The 13,675-nt window shown below is 37.0% G+C and overlaps 1 protein-coding gene across 1 annotated transcript in view; it reads left to right on the forward strand.

The window, feature by feature from the left end:
- Positions 1-13,675, forward strand: part of LOC129684528 (vomeronasal type-2 receptor 116-like) — a gene marked incomplete at its 3' end in the record, with an annotated part of 54,397 nt that overhangs the window by 18,738 nt on the left and 21,984 nt on the right. The window contains 5 exon segments of the mRNA XM_055617717.1: positions 3,938-4,106; positions 4,108-4,218; positions 4,601-5,407; positions 6,260-6,484; positions 7,239-7,362. Of these exon segments, the coding sequence (XP_055473692.1) occupies positions 3,938-4,106; positions 4,108-4,218; positions 4,601-5,407; positions 6,260-6,484; positions 7,239-7,362 (1,436 nt within the window).

The raw sequence follows: 13,675 nt of genomic DNA on the forward strand, positions 1-13,675 counted from the left end.
TTGTAAGCAAAAGGATGGATTGTGTTTTCACATATATTCTGTTGGCCTGTTTCCATTTCTTGTAGAATTAAGTCCTTTGACATCAAGAGATATAAGACAACAGAGACTGTTAATTCTTATTATTTTGAAATTTTTGGTGTGTTGTGGTGTGTGTGTATATGTGTGTGTGTTCTGATGGGGTGATATTTTTGTTGTTGTTTTTATGAGTGTAGTTAATCTTGGCTTGGAGTTTTCTTTCAAGTGCCTTCTGTAGGGTGGATTTATGGATAGATACTGCTTATATTTGACTATCATGGAATATCTTGGGTTTTCTTTTTCTTTCTATAGTAATGGGAATGTATCCTGTGTTTACCATTCAGAGCTGGCATTTGAGATTGCTTAGAATCTTTAGGACATCTCTTCAGACCCTTCTGGTTTTCAGAGTTTCAAGTGCAATGTCCAGTGTAAGTTTAAAGAATCTGCCTTTCTTTGTTAATTTTCTTTTCCTCTTGCAGATTTTAATATTCTTTCTTTATTTTGAATATTTAGTGTTTTGATGATGATGATGATAATGATTATTATTATTATTGGACTTTTCCTGGTCCAATCTTTTTGGTGTTCTGTAATCTCATTCCTTTAGGTACAGGAAATATTCCTTTTGTTCCTGTCTTTTGTTCATGGACTGCCCCCACTCTCATTGCCTGCCCAGCCTCGCTAGGCCTCTAATCAAGCATGGGGAAAATGCTCAAATGGTTAGTTAGAATAGGTTTATCATTTAAAAATTTTTTAATTTATTTATTGTTTTATTGATTACAGTTTATTCACTTTGTATCCAAGCTGTAGCCCACTCCCTATTTCTCTCCCCACCCTACCCTTCCCCCCTCATCTCCTCTCATGCCCCTCCCCAAGTCCACTGATAGGGGAGGTCCTCCTCCCCTTCCCTCTGATTCTAATTCTATTCCCCCCCCCCCACACACACACATTTCTTACCTCAACCCAATCAACCAGATTCTCCAGGTCCCATTACTCCATGGCCAGTCTACCCATTATATTCATTCTATTTCCACCTTTCAATGAGATCCATGTGTTTCAGCTAGTTACTTTATATTCATACCTACCCTTTCTGGGTCTACAGGTTTTATGTTGGTTATTATTTATTTAGCAGCTAATATCCATATATAATTGAGTACAGACTATAAGTATCTTTCTGCGTCTGAATTATCTTATCCAGAATGATTTTTTTCTAGTTCCTCCAATATGCTTACAAATTTTTTGATATCATGTTTTAACAGCTGAGTAATACTCCATTGTGTAAAGGTACCACATTTTAAATATATTTTTAATTGAAATATACATAGTTTGTTTTCAATTTTTGCCTGTTATGAATAGAGCAACAATGAGCATATTTGAGCAAGTGTCCTTATGGTAGGATGAAGCATTCTTTAGTTATATGCCCAAGAGTTTTATAACTGGATCTTGAGGTAGAATTATCCCCATCTTCATGAGGAACTACTATGTTGATTTTCAGAGCATCTGAACAAGTTTATGTGTCCATCAACATTGAGTGAGTGTTCCCCTTATTTCACATCCACTCTATGATGGGCTGTCTTCTATGTTATTGGTATTAGCCATTCTAGGAGGTATACAATGGAATCTCACTAATGTTTTGATTTGCATTTACCTGATGACTGAGGATGGTGTGCATTTCTCAGCCATTTGAGTTTCCTCTATTGATAATTCTCCACTTAGATCTGTACTACTTTTTTTATGTCAGGTTTCTTTTTTATTTATAATTTTTATTTTTTACATTAATTACAGTTTATTTACTTTATATCCCAGCTGTAGCCCCGTCTCTTATTCCCTCCCAATCTCACCCTTCCTCCCTCATCTCCTCCCTGCACCTCTCTAAATCCACTGATAAAGGAGGTCCTCCTCCCCTTCCATCTGACCCTAGTTTATCAGGTCTCATCTTGACCAGCTGTGATGTCCTCCTCTGTGGCCTAGAAAGGCTGCTCCTCCCTTTTGGTGGGCCAGCCACTGAGTTCATGTCAGAGATAATCCCTGTTCCCCTTACTAGGGTGCCAACTTGGATGCTGAGCTGCCATGGGCTACTTCTGAGCAGGGGTTCTAAGTTATATCCATGCATGGTCCTTGGTTGAAGAATAAGTCTCAGAAAAGACTCCTGTGCCCAGATATATTTGGTCCTTGTAGAGTACCTGTCCTCTCCTGGTCTTACTAACTCTCTCTTCTTTCATATGGTTTCTTTCACTCTGCCCAAGGTTTGGTTAGCAATTTCAGCATATGCTTTGATACACTGCTAGGCAGAGTCTTTCAGAGGCCTTTTATGCTTCTCTGTGTAGCCTTGGCTGTCTTGGACTCACTTTGTAGTCCAGGCTAGCCTTGAACTCACAGAGATTTGCATGCCTTTGCCTCCCCGAGTGCTGGGATTATATGTGTGTGCCACTGCACCCGGGGATAGCACATTTTTAAATTGGATTACTTCATTTTTTACATCTAGTTTCTAGATTTCCTCTTATATTATAGCTATTAGCATTAGTGACTCTTTTAAAAAACAATAATTATTATTTTTTACAAGTATATCAACTTCCTCAATACACTTTGGTGCTTGATAAAATTCTTTTAGCTCTAAATTTACAATTGACAAGTGCAATTTGCAAAAGAGCATGGTGGGTATTTTTATTTCAGGTGAGAGACAATTGCTAATGGAAACAGAAGTCCTGGGAGACTATGCTGAGACAGAAGAACACATTTCAGAGGGAGAAAATGTCCCAGTGTTCTGACATCACTAAAAGAATGCTGAAGAATTGGGAAGACTGTAATGTTAAGACTAGTCTGATAGGATTTTCTGTTTTGTTTTACCAATTTGACATAGTAACATAGTAACATTCACACAAAAATATAAGAGAAAATTGATGTATGAAAGACAGTAAAAATGAAATAATAGCCATAGGATGTGTTATATTGTCTTCTATATATGATGTGACTGGTTATATAAGTTTAAATGACATGTTTGATAAAAATTTAAAGTTGAAGGTACTAAATATCATCTTCCAAACTTTATAGAAATGTCATTATTGATGGTTTTTTGGATTGTGCATGAAATTAGCAAAATCAATCATAATCTTTTGTGAGTAAAAATTTATTCTTTAACAATGTCTTACAGGTATATGATGCTTTTTAAATTTCTTCACTCCATTTCAGAAAGTATAATTTTCTGTCTTCAGATATACTAATATGTGATTCACTTTTAATATTTTATGCTCTTTTAATGTCACATTTTCAAATAATAGTTTACAAGTGATAGCATGAGAGAACAAACCATAATTTGGTATCAGTCATTTGAAATGTTATTGTTAATTTTAGATATTATCAAATATGTTTTAATGAGCTTTTTATGATGCTGAAGAACATGAAGATGAAAGCCAAATAACATTTTATTATATATTGTATGATTATGTGTCAAGAGAATTTATATAGATGAATGAAAATATAATTAATGAATCTATTAGATTTTAATCCTTTAATATTTTTTCATAATTAAAAACAAAGCATAAAGTACCACGAATTAGATATACTGTTCAAGTCATGGGCTTTTCGTGTTTCTGTAGAATGAGAATTCCAAGATGGACAGATATGTAGAAGACTCAATGTCTAGTTCTACTTCATAGATGAGTCTCAGAGATCAAACCAGCTCTTTATAGATTTCCAACCATAAAACTCTCAATCAGCATGACTCATTTTGACAATCAGCATGACTCATTTTGATTAATTCTGATAATGCTTTTGTTGTTAAAATTCTCTTAATTTATACTTTTATATTAGGATAAGTAGAATTTATACAGATATTTAGAGAGGGCATATTAAAACGTCCACTTCAATATATTTGAACATTTGATGTTTGCAGTATCCTTTACAATTCTCTTATGTCTTCTTTTAGAATAACGGATCAGAAATATGAGTTTGTTCTTGTACTGCTTTTTGCTACTGATGAGATCAACAAAAACCCTTAGCTTTTACCCAACATGTCTTTGCTATTTTCTCTTGCTACTGACATGTGTTTTAATACATTGAAGAATCTTGATGTAATAATTTCATTAAAAAAAAACTCATCGAGGACTTCCTAATTATGTTTGTGGAGGGTCTACATGTCTTGTAGGCCTTACAGGACCGTCATGGACTACATCTGTAAAACTGGTGACCTTTTCCCGTAAACCAAAGGTGAGGCTGTATGATAAATAGGAGAGGCAATAACTTATCAATGCCAATCCCGAGTTCATACAGAGAATGAACAGGCAGCATGGATTAGTGTGTGCTGATCAATACATTCTAGAGGATTAAGGAGTCAGATAGTGATATGTCATTAACTTTTCCCTGTATTAAAAAGTGGATGAAATGGAGAAACACAGAAGATCATTTGTTGAATGTCCAGACTTGTTAGACATTTTATAGAACCACCTGAGCATAATGCATGATACTTACAAGGCAATCTTAATTGCCTTTTGCAGGAATTCTGGAAGGTGAGTAACACAACTCATATCTACATAAGAACTTGTAGCTAATCATGTTTCTCACTTTGCTTCCTCTGTTTTTCAACCTTCAGATTTTCTTTGGACGATTTCATCCTATCCTGAATGACAAAGTCCGGTTTCCTTATGTCTACCAGATAGCACACAAAGATACGTGTTTGTCCAATGCCATGATGTCTCTGATGCTTTATTTTACATGGACCTGGATAGGGCTGGTCATCTCCGATGATGACCAGGGAACTCAGTTTCTCTCAGACTTGAGAGAAGAGATGCAAAGTAATGGACTCTGTCTAGCTTTTGCAAATGTCATCCCAGATAGCATGCAGTTATACTTGACAAGGGCTGTCCTATATGATAAACAAATCATGACGTCATCAGCAAAGGTTGCTATCATTTATGGTGAAATGAACTCTACCCTAGAAGCCAGCTTCAGACGATGGGTATATTTAGGTGTAGAAAGAATCTGGATCACCACCTCACAATGGGATGTCACCACAAGTAAGAGAGATTTCAGCCTTGATACCTTCCATGGGACTGTCACTTTTTCACACCACAATGGTGTGATTACCAAATTTAGAAATTTTATGCAAACAATGAACACTTCCAAATACCGAGTAGACATTGCTCAGATGAGAAAGAAGTGGAATTATTTTAATTGTTCAGTTTTTAATGTAAACTATAGAACAATGAATCATTGTTCATCCAATACTTCTTTGGAATGGTTATCACAGCATGAATTTGACATGGTCCTAAGTGAAGAAGGTTACAATTTATACAATGCTGTATATGCTGTGGCTCATACCTATCATGAAATTATTCTTCAACAAATAGAGTCTCAGCAAATATCAGAACTCACGGGGATATTCTATGACTGTCAGCAGGTAAAGGATATTACTTTCCACCATACTTAAATTATGGTATTTTTAAATGGCACCACAAGTACTCCTTATAAATTTTTCAGACATTATTCACCCAATACAAGGATTTCTATAGCACAAATCTTATTACAATAATTTTGGGGATAAATAGACTGCACTACACTAAAATTTAATGACTGACAACATTTTTGTATGAATATTTGTTATTTTTCTGAGACTGTGTCTTAACATTTTACTAAATGAGGTCAGTATTGGAAAGAGTAACCAAAGATTTTATTATTATAAAATACTCATGTGACAACTAGAAGCAAAATTGTTTTTCAAAAAACAAAACCTGTGTTGGTCAATGTAATGGATAATTCCTTGTATGAAGTGTCAATTCATTATGTAGACAAATAATAAGGACAAATAAATGCTTTTATTGAATTCATGTTATTAAATGCATTTCTTGGTTTACCAGTCCCTCTCTTCCTTTCAACAACATGAAGACAATTTACTCCTGTAAAGTTTATGACTTCTCTTTTAAAAAATATTTTTGGTACACATACACATGTCTGTAAAAATATCTACACTTACCTAGTTTTTAGAAGTTTTTACACAAGTAATGAATATCCAGTTCTGTTGTACTATGTTACTCAATATTTGGTTAATGTTTTTTCAGACAGTTTCCACCATGAAACATGGATTAAGTATAATCAAATTTAATTAGCCATGAGATATCTTATTTTTTACTAGATAGAATACCTTCAATATACTTGCCTTTTCTGGAATATATTGAAAAATATAGAATATTCACAATGTCTTTTGGCCTTACTGGTGGGCATATGTAAGTATCTAATGATGCATCTCACTTAGGTGGTTTCTTTGCTGGAGAATGTTGTATTCACTAATCCTGTAGGAGAATTGGTGAACATGAATCTGAGAAAAAAACACTGTGCAGAGTATGACATTTTCAACATTTGGAATTTTCCACAAGGCTTTGGATTAAAGGTGAAAATAGGAGGCTATTCCCCTTATTTGCCACAGAGCCAACAACTTCACATATCTGAAGATTTAGATTTGGCTATGGGATCAACACTGGTGTGTACACATAACTTTCATATTTTAGTATGTTTATATTATAAAAATTGTGACATTAGAGCTATGATTTATTGGGAAAGAAAAATTTATGCTCTTGCAAAGGATCCAAGATCCGTTCATAGCATCCCTGTGTCATGTCTCACAATTTTCTTTAAGTGTAGGTCCTGAGAGTATTTGCCTCTGGCTTTCATTGACAGCTAAAATCACATTACAATTCACTCCACACCAGAGAAACATGTATACAGAATAAAAATATCAAAAATATTTTAAAAATTGTAACTAGGTATAAAACATGAATGTAGTGATTCTGTGTGTACTTCTTCACAGCATAATAAAGATTATGGTGCAACTGTGTTCAGGAACATTTCTTTGTTTACTAGGCTTTCATTTTAATTTAATTTTTTTTAATTTTCATAGTCTCCCACATAGTTTGTTCATTTTTTATCTTCTAACCCTTCACTGTTAGATCATGCTTTCCTTCCCACAAAACTCATTAACCTTGCTTTGGATTTATAAACACTGAAATGCAATTTATGGCACTCATGTATTTCTGGTGGATCAATTTAGGAATAAACAAATTTTGATATCTTCAACCAAACATTTATACATAAAAATATTCCTAGATATTATATGGCCTTCAATTATATTGCCGGTTTATAGGTAATGCTCAAATGCTGAATTTGATATATAGTGCAGGATAAAAAAAGCTTGTATAACCCATGTCTGTCATCAATGCTTGTTTTAACTGCCTCAGGTTCCCACCTCTACATGCAGTGTGACGTGCCCTCCTGGATTCAGGAAATCTCATCAGAATCAGACAGCCGACTGCTGCTTTGATTGTGTCTGGTGCCCAGAGAATGAGGTTTCCAATGAGACAAGTACGTGTTTGTGTGCAGAAGAGTTTGCTGAAATTGATGATCTTCTCTTTGTAAAACTAGAACTTTGAAAGGGCCTGAAAGGAAACTACAGAAAAAAATGTCTGTTTTTAATATAACCAGTTTACTGATATAAAGCCTCGTATGAGCCCAGAATGAATATATACTGTTTTACTCAAAACGCTCATTTTGCCGACATTATGATGCTTACATTTTATATTTTCCAGAGAATTTTTTATGAAAAAAGTACCTAATATTTTACCAGAAAATCTGGCACATAGTATTGATATACACATTTCTAATCTTTCTTCTTCCTTTGCACAAACTAAAGTGATAACAAGATCATCCCACAATCTTATTCTGGCTCCCAGCTTGGTCTGTGACAAACATTCAAGGCTCAGGCTCTTGCTGTTGTTTAACATCATGTATTTAAGATCCTAGGGAATAGCTTACAGGATGAAGCACTTACTGTGAAAGAATTAAGACAGAGTGCAGACACAAGAATGAACACAAAGATGTGGTAGTGGTTTCAGTGGGCACTTCCTACTGACCAATAGAGAAAGGGCTCAGGAGATTCTAAGTGCTGCGTGATATCTAGCTTGGAATATGTAGCTGGAAATAAAAAGAAACAAAGAGCAGAAAGTGAAGAAAAACGCCTTATGATTGTCTTCTAAATTGAAAATGCATGCAGAGCTGCAGCTCTTTTCACACTGACATGCAAAAATCACTCACACATACAATCATGCACACATCTTTATGAATATCATATACACATAAGAATTTAACTAATTTCAACATGTATTTTTCTTTTTTAAAAATACTTTATTAATTACACTTTTTTCACTTTGTATCCCCCCCATGTTTCCCTCCCTCCTCCTGTACCAATCCCTCCCTTCCTCCCCCTCGGCACGCATGCCCCTCCCCAAGTCCACTGATATGGGAGGTCTTCTTTTCCTTCCTTCTGATCCTAGTCAATTAGGTCTCATCAGGAGTGGCTGCATTGTCTTCTTCTGTGGCCTGGTAATTGCTTCTCCCCCCCACCGGGGGAGGTAATTAAAGAGCAGGCCAATCAGTTCATGTCAGAGACAGTCTCTGTTCCTATTACAATGGAACCCATTTGGATACTGAAGTGCCATGGGCTACATCTGTGCAGGGGTCTTATGTTATCTCCATGCATAGTCCTCGGTTAGAGTATCAGTCTCAGGAAAGACCCCTGTGCTCAGATTTTTTGGTTCTGTTGCTCTCCTTGTGGAGTTCCTGTCCTCTCCAGTTCTCCTGTTTCCCACTTCTTTCCTAAGATTCCCGGCACTCTGCCCAAAGGTTGCCCATAAGTCTCAGTATCTACATTGATAGTCTGCAGGGCAGAGCTTTTCAGAGGTCCTCTGTGTCAGGCTCCTGACTTGTTCCCTCTTTTCTCCTTCTTCTGTTGTCTATCCTCTTTGCCTTTCTGGATAGGGATTGAGCATTTTAGCAAGAGTCCTCCCTCTAGATTAGTTTCTTTAGATGTTCAGATTTTAGTAGGTTTATCCTATATTATATGTCTATATGAGTGAGTATATACCATGTGTGTCTTTCTGCTTCTGAGACAACTCACTGAGGATGATCCTTTCCAGGTCCCACCATTTACCTGAAAATTTCATGATTTCCTTGTTTTTTTTATTGCTGAATAATATTCCATTGTGTAGATATACCACAATTTGTGCATCCATTCCTCCACTGAGGGGCATCTGGGTTGTTTCCAGCTTCTGGCTATACAAATAAAGCTGCTACAAACATGGTTGAGCTAATGTCCTTATTGTGTACTTGAGCCTCTTTTGGATATATGCCTAGGAGTGGTTTAGCTGGATCTTGAGGAAGCACTATTCCTAGTTATCTGAGGAAGTGCCAGATTGCTTTCCACAGTGGTTGTACAAGTTTACATTCTGCCAGCAGTGGAAGAGGGTTCCTCTTTTTGCACAACCTCTCCAGCATGTATTGTCACTTGAGTTTTTGATCTTAGCCATTCTGATTGGTCTAAGGTAAAACCTCAGGGTCATTTTGATTTGCATTTCCCTGATGGCTAAAGCTGTTGAAGATTTCTTTAAGTGTTCTCTGCCATTTGATATTTCTCTGTTTAGCTCTGTACTCCATTTTTAAATTGGATTACTTGATTTTTTACTGTTTAACTTCTTGAGTTCTTTATATATACCGGATATTAGTCCTCTGTCAGATATAGGGTTGGTGAAGATCCTTTCCAAATCTGTATGTAGTTGTTTTGTTCTGAAGATAGTGTCCTTTGCTTGACAGTAGCTTTTCAGTTTCTTGAGGTCCCATTTATTGATTGTTGCTCTTAGAGCCTGTGTTGTTGGTGTTCTGTTCAGGAAGTTGTCCTCTCTGCCAATGAGTTCAAGGCTTTTCCCCACTTTTTCCTCTAATCAATTTAGTGTGTCTGGTTTTATGTTGAGGTCTTTGATCTACTTTAGTTTTGTGCAGGGTGATAAGTATGGATCTATTTTCAATTTTCTACATGTAGACATCCAGTTAGACCAGCACCATTTGTTGAAGATGCTGTCTTTTTTTTCATTGAATGGTTTTGTCATCTTTGTCAAAAATCAGGTGTTCATAAGTGTTTGGATTTATGTCAGGGTCTTCTATTAGATTCCATTGATCCACCAGTCTGTTTCTATGCCAGTACCATGCAGTTTTAGTATTGTTGCTCTATAGTACAGCTTGAGATACATCCTGAAGATCTTTTACTGTAGAGAATTGTTTTAGCAATTCTGGGTTTCTTGTTGTTCCATATGAAGGTGAGAATTTTTCTTTTTAAGGCTTGTAAAGAATTGTGTTGGTAATTTGATAGGAATTGCATTGAATCTGTAGATTGATTTTGGTAAGATGGCCATTTTTACTATGTTAATCATTACCCTCTCTCAGAACACTTCTATATATCCCCTCTATTCTCGAGTTGATAATATAAGGAATAAAGAGGTAGATTAAATCTAAATCTATTATACATACATACATTAAATTTAAACAAAAACTGTAAGAAAAATCTGTTTTATGTTGTGTCATATGAAAAATGTATGAATCGCTTGGATATTTTTTGCTTCTAGTATACAAGTGAGTTATAAGAAGAAAAACAAATGAATTTAGAGAATCTCATATGGCAGGCATCATAAGAATAAAAAATAATAGAGAGAGTAAATATCCCTTTTCTAATTAGTACATTAATTGTTCAGGTGATTGACTTAAACAGAAGAGAATTTTTATGCATGAGAAACACTGCTTCTTTTCCAAATAAAAAAATTAATTACAGCTATTCACCTTGTATCCCAGCTATAGCCCCCTCCTCCTTGCCTCCCAATCCTACCCTCCCTCATCTTCTCCCATGCCCATCTCCAAGTCCACAGATAGGGGAGGTTCTTCTCCCCTTCCCTCTAACCCTAGCCTATCAGGTCTCATTTGGACTGACTGCATTGTCTTCCTCTGTAGCCTCGTAAGGCTGCTATGCCATCAGGGGGAGGTGATCAAAGAGCTAATCACTGAGTATATGTCAGAGATAGTCTCTATTTCCTTTGCTAGGGATCCCACTTCGAGACTGAGCTGCCATGGGCTAGCTACATCTGTGCAGCGGTTCTAGGTTATCTCCATGCACGATCCTGAGCTGGTGTTTCAGACTCAGAAAAGACTCCTGGGCCCATATATTTTGGTTCTGTTACTCTCCCTGTGGAGCTTCTGTCCCCTCCAGATCTTTCTGTCTCCCCCTTCTTTCATAAGAATCCCTGAACTCTGCCCAAAGTTTGACTATGAGTCTCAGCATCTGCTATGATATTCTACCTGATAGAGTCTTTCAGAGGCTCCCTGTGGTAGGCTCCTGTCCTGTTCCCTATTTTCTTCCTCTTCAGATGTCCATCCCGTTAGCCTTTCTGAGTGAGGATTGATCCTCTTACCAAGGGTCCTCCTTCTTGATTAGCTTCTTTAAGTGTACAGATTTTAGTATGTTTATCCTATATTTTATGTCTAAAATCTACTTATAAGTGAGTATATACCACGTGTGTCTTTCTGCTTCTGGGATACCTCACTTAGAATTTTCTGGGTCCCACCATTTGCCTGCAAATTACACAATTTTCTTGTTTTTAATTGCTGAGTAGTATTCCATTGTGTAAAGGTACCATACTTTCTGTATCCATTCCTCTACTGAGGGACATGTGTGTTATTTCCAGATTCAGCCTATTACGAATAAAGTTACTATGAACACGGTTGAAGAAATGGCTTTGTTGTGCACTTGAGCATATTTTGGATATGCTCTAGAAGTGGTATGTCTGGATCTCGAGGTAGCACTATTTCTTTTTATTTTCTTTAAAGATGTTTTATTTTCTTTTTTTCCTTTTTTAAAATTTTTATTATTAGTTACATTTTATTAACTTTGTATCCCAGCTATATCTTGCTCCCTCATTCCCTCCCTCCCTCATCTCCTCCCTGCCCTTTTCCAAGTCCACTGCTTAGGGAGGACTTCCTCCCATTTCATCTGACATTGTTTTATCAGGTATCTTCAGGACTGGCTGCAAAGTCCTCCTCTGTGGTCTAGCAGGCCTGCTCCTCCTTTAGGGGGTGGGAAGATCAAAGAGCCTGCCATTGAGTTCCTGTCACAAATAGACCCTGTTCCCCTTACTATGGGAAACCAATTGGTTGCTGAGCTACCAGGGGATACATCTGAGCAGAGGTTCTATATCCATACATGGTCCTTGGTGGAGTATCAGTCTCAAAAAAGACCGCTGTGCCCAGATATATTTGGTCCTTATGAAGCTCCTATCCTTTCCACATCAAACTAACTCCCCCTTCTTTTATATGATTCTCTGTACTCTGTCAAAGGTTTGGTTATGAGTCTTAGTATCTGCTTTGATACACTGCTAAGTAGAGTCTTTCAGAGGCCCTCTTCGGTAGGCTCCTGTCCTGTTACCTGTTTTCTTCTACGTCCAATGCACATCCCATTTGTCTTTCTAAGTGAGGGTTGATCATCTTACCCCACGTCCTCTTTTTTGTTTATCTTCTTTAGGTGTATCGTTTTCTTTATGTTTATCATATCTTAGAAGTTTATATAAGTGAGTACATACCATGTATGTCTTTCTCCTTCTGGGATATTTCACTCAGAATGATCTTTTCTAGATCCCACCATTCCTCATTTTTGATTGCTGAGTAGTGATTCCATTGTGTAAAAATACCACAATTTCTGTATCAATTCCTCCATTGAGGGACATCTGGGTTGTTTCCAGGTTCTGGCTATTACAAATAAAGTTACTACAAACATGTTTGAGCAAATGTTCTTTTTGTGTATTTGAGCAAATTTTGGGTATATGCCTAGCAGTGGTATAGCTGGCTCTTGAGAAAGCACTATTCCTAATTTTCTGAGAAAGATTGACTTCCAAAGTGGTTGTACCAGTTTACAGTCCCACCAGCAATGGAGGAGGGCTCTCCTTTCTCCACATTTTGAAAGTACTCCAGACAAAGAAAAAATATCTGAACCAGTCTTTTTATGAATAACAGATGCTAATACCTAACTCCTTTTTTCTATAAGTTTCATCATCTACTTTATAGAGTAGGAAAACTGTATCTTAGTCAATCTATCATATTGACCAAGTCCTATTCCTTCAGGGGTATACCCTGTATGACCTACCGTTGTTAAGCTACATTTGTTTTTTTTTTTATTTTTAGTTACAATTTGTTAACTCTGTGTCTCAGCTGTATCCCACTCCCTCATTCCCTCCCCCACCCCAACTCCCTCCCTGGTCTCCTCCCTGCCCCTTTCCAAGTCCACTGATAGGGGAGGACCTCCTCCCCTTTCATTTGACCCTGTTTTATCAGGTATCTTCAAGGCTGGCTGCAAAGTCCTCCTCTGTGGCCTAACAGGACTGCTCCTCCCCTGGGGGGGAGGACAAAGAGCCTGCCCTTGAGATCCTGTTAGAAATAGTCCTTGTTCCCCTTACTTTGGAAAACTACTTGGTTAGTCAGCTACCACGGGCCACATCTGAGCAGAAGTTCTATGTTATATCCATAGATGGTCCTTGGTTGAGTGTCAGTCTCAGAAAAGGCCCTGTGCCCAGATATATTTGGTACTTGTAGAGCTCTTATCCTTTCCATTTCATACTAACTCCCCTTCTTTCATATGCTTCCCTGCACTCTGCCATGGTTTGATTATGAGTCTTAGTGTGGGATTTGAAACACTGCTAGGTAGAGTCTTTCAGATGCCTTTTGCGGTAGACTCCTGTCATATATTCAATGCACATCCCATTTGTCTTTCTAAATGAGGATTGATCATCTTCACCCATGTCCACTTACT

This window comes from Psammomys obesus, unplaced genomic scaffold, assembly GCF_907164565.1.
Source record: "Psammomys obesus unplaced genomic scaffold, mPsaObe1.curated_primary_1811, whole genome shotgun sequence".
In the NCBI taxonomy this organism is placed as follows: domain Eukaryota; kingdom Metazoa; phylum Chordata; class Mammalia; order Rodentia; family Muridae; genus Psammomys; species Psammomys obesus.